The sequence below is a fragment of the Salpingoeca rosetta genome, assembly GCF_000188695.1.
Source record: "Salpingoeca rosetta unplaced genomic scaffold supercont1.11, whole genome shotgun sequence".
In the NCBI taxonomy this organism is placed as follows: Eukaryota; class Choanoflagellata; order Craspedida; family Salpingoecidae; genus Salpingoeca; species Salpingoeca rosetta.
Genome location: NW_004754923.1, coordinates 596921 through 598083, shown reverse-complemented (window position 1 = coordinate 598083; position 1163 = coordinate 596921). Strand labels below are relative to the sequence as shown.

Below are 1163 nucleotides of genomic sequence, written 5' to 3'. Positions count from 1 at the left end.
GTACGCAGGAAAGGGTCAGTCAAGTGGCGGATGCGATTGCGCCTGCTGTGCGGGCGACGACGCGGTCCAGCTGCGCCTTGATCTTGGTGATGGCGGTCGTGCTTGCATGCAACGCCGCGTGCAGATTGCCAATCGCAGCCTGCCGCCGCGCCATCTCCGCCCGCCCTTCGTCCACCAGCGCAAACGATAGCGACGATGCATCAACGTCAAACGCGCTGCTCGCTGTCGCCGCCACGGCTGGCCTGCCCCGCTTCGTGCCCTGACCAGAAGAGCCACCAGCATCCTCCTCTACACTGCCGTAACTGTTGCCGTAGTTGCCGTTGCTGTCTTTGTTGCCGCCACTACTGTTGCTGTGTCTATTGCATCCACTGCTTCCCTCGACGCGCGTGTGCGTGTCCGCGCGCCCACGAGCGCTTCCCGTGGCGGCGCGGGTGGTGGCGGCGCTGATGGCGCGCAGTTCCGCCCGCAGCCGCGCCACGTTCTCCGTCGCCTCCCGCGCAGTCGCCCGCGCAAACGCGTTGTCGTGCCGCAGCCGCGCCAGCGCATCCTCCAGCCGCTGCTGGTGGCCAGACACCTGCCGTGGTGCCGTCGTGGTGGTGAGTTGGTTGGTTGGTGGGGCAAAGGTCAGTGAAAAAAACAAATAAACAAATAAAGGAAGCGCAGGAAGAGGCAATGGGGTTGCACGCGCAGGATGAAAAACAAACACAGCCGAAACGCGCTGTACCCAACAACGTGAAGGGCGCCACACGCAAAGATGATGTGCACAACGATGCGTGCATACAAAACGCACGCACATATGATACAATACAAGCACACACACACATGATACAAGCACACGCACACAACTGCACAAAATGTTAACACACACATGACATACACACATGACACACATGACACACCATGTCGTGCTTCTTCTGGACCAGGGCGAGCCGGTGCTCAAGCAACGCCTCCTTGTCTGCCTGCTGCCTGTCCAGCTTCGCCTTGGCCTCCTCCGTGCTGCGCAGGTGCTGTGTCGCCTCCGCGTGCGGGCCCTGCACCCGCTCTACCTCCTCCGCCATCGCCCGCAGCGCCTGATCCCGCGTCTCAAGCTGCTGCCGTCGCCGCTCCTCCCCTGCCCTCAGCTCCGCAACCTCCTTCCGCGCGTGTGTGCACTGCACCTGCAG

General features: G+C 62.3%; 1 protein-coding gene across 1 annotated transcript in view; it reads right to left on the bottom strand.

Annotated features, from left to right (window-relative positions):
• Nucleotides 1-19: 19 nt before the first annotated feature.
• Nucleotides 20-1163, bottom strand: part of PTSG_04830 (uncharacterized protein) — a gene marked incomplete at its 3' end in the record, with an annotated part of 5423 nt that continues 4279 nt past the window's right edge. The window contains exons 5-6 of the mRNA XM_004994090.1: nt 900-1157; nt 20-574 (exon numbers count right to left, since the gene is read on the bottom strand). Coding sequence (XP_004994147.1) covers nt 20-574; nt 900-1157 — 813 coding nt within the window. The remainder of the gene's footprint in view (nt 575-899; nt 1158-1163) is intronic.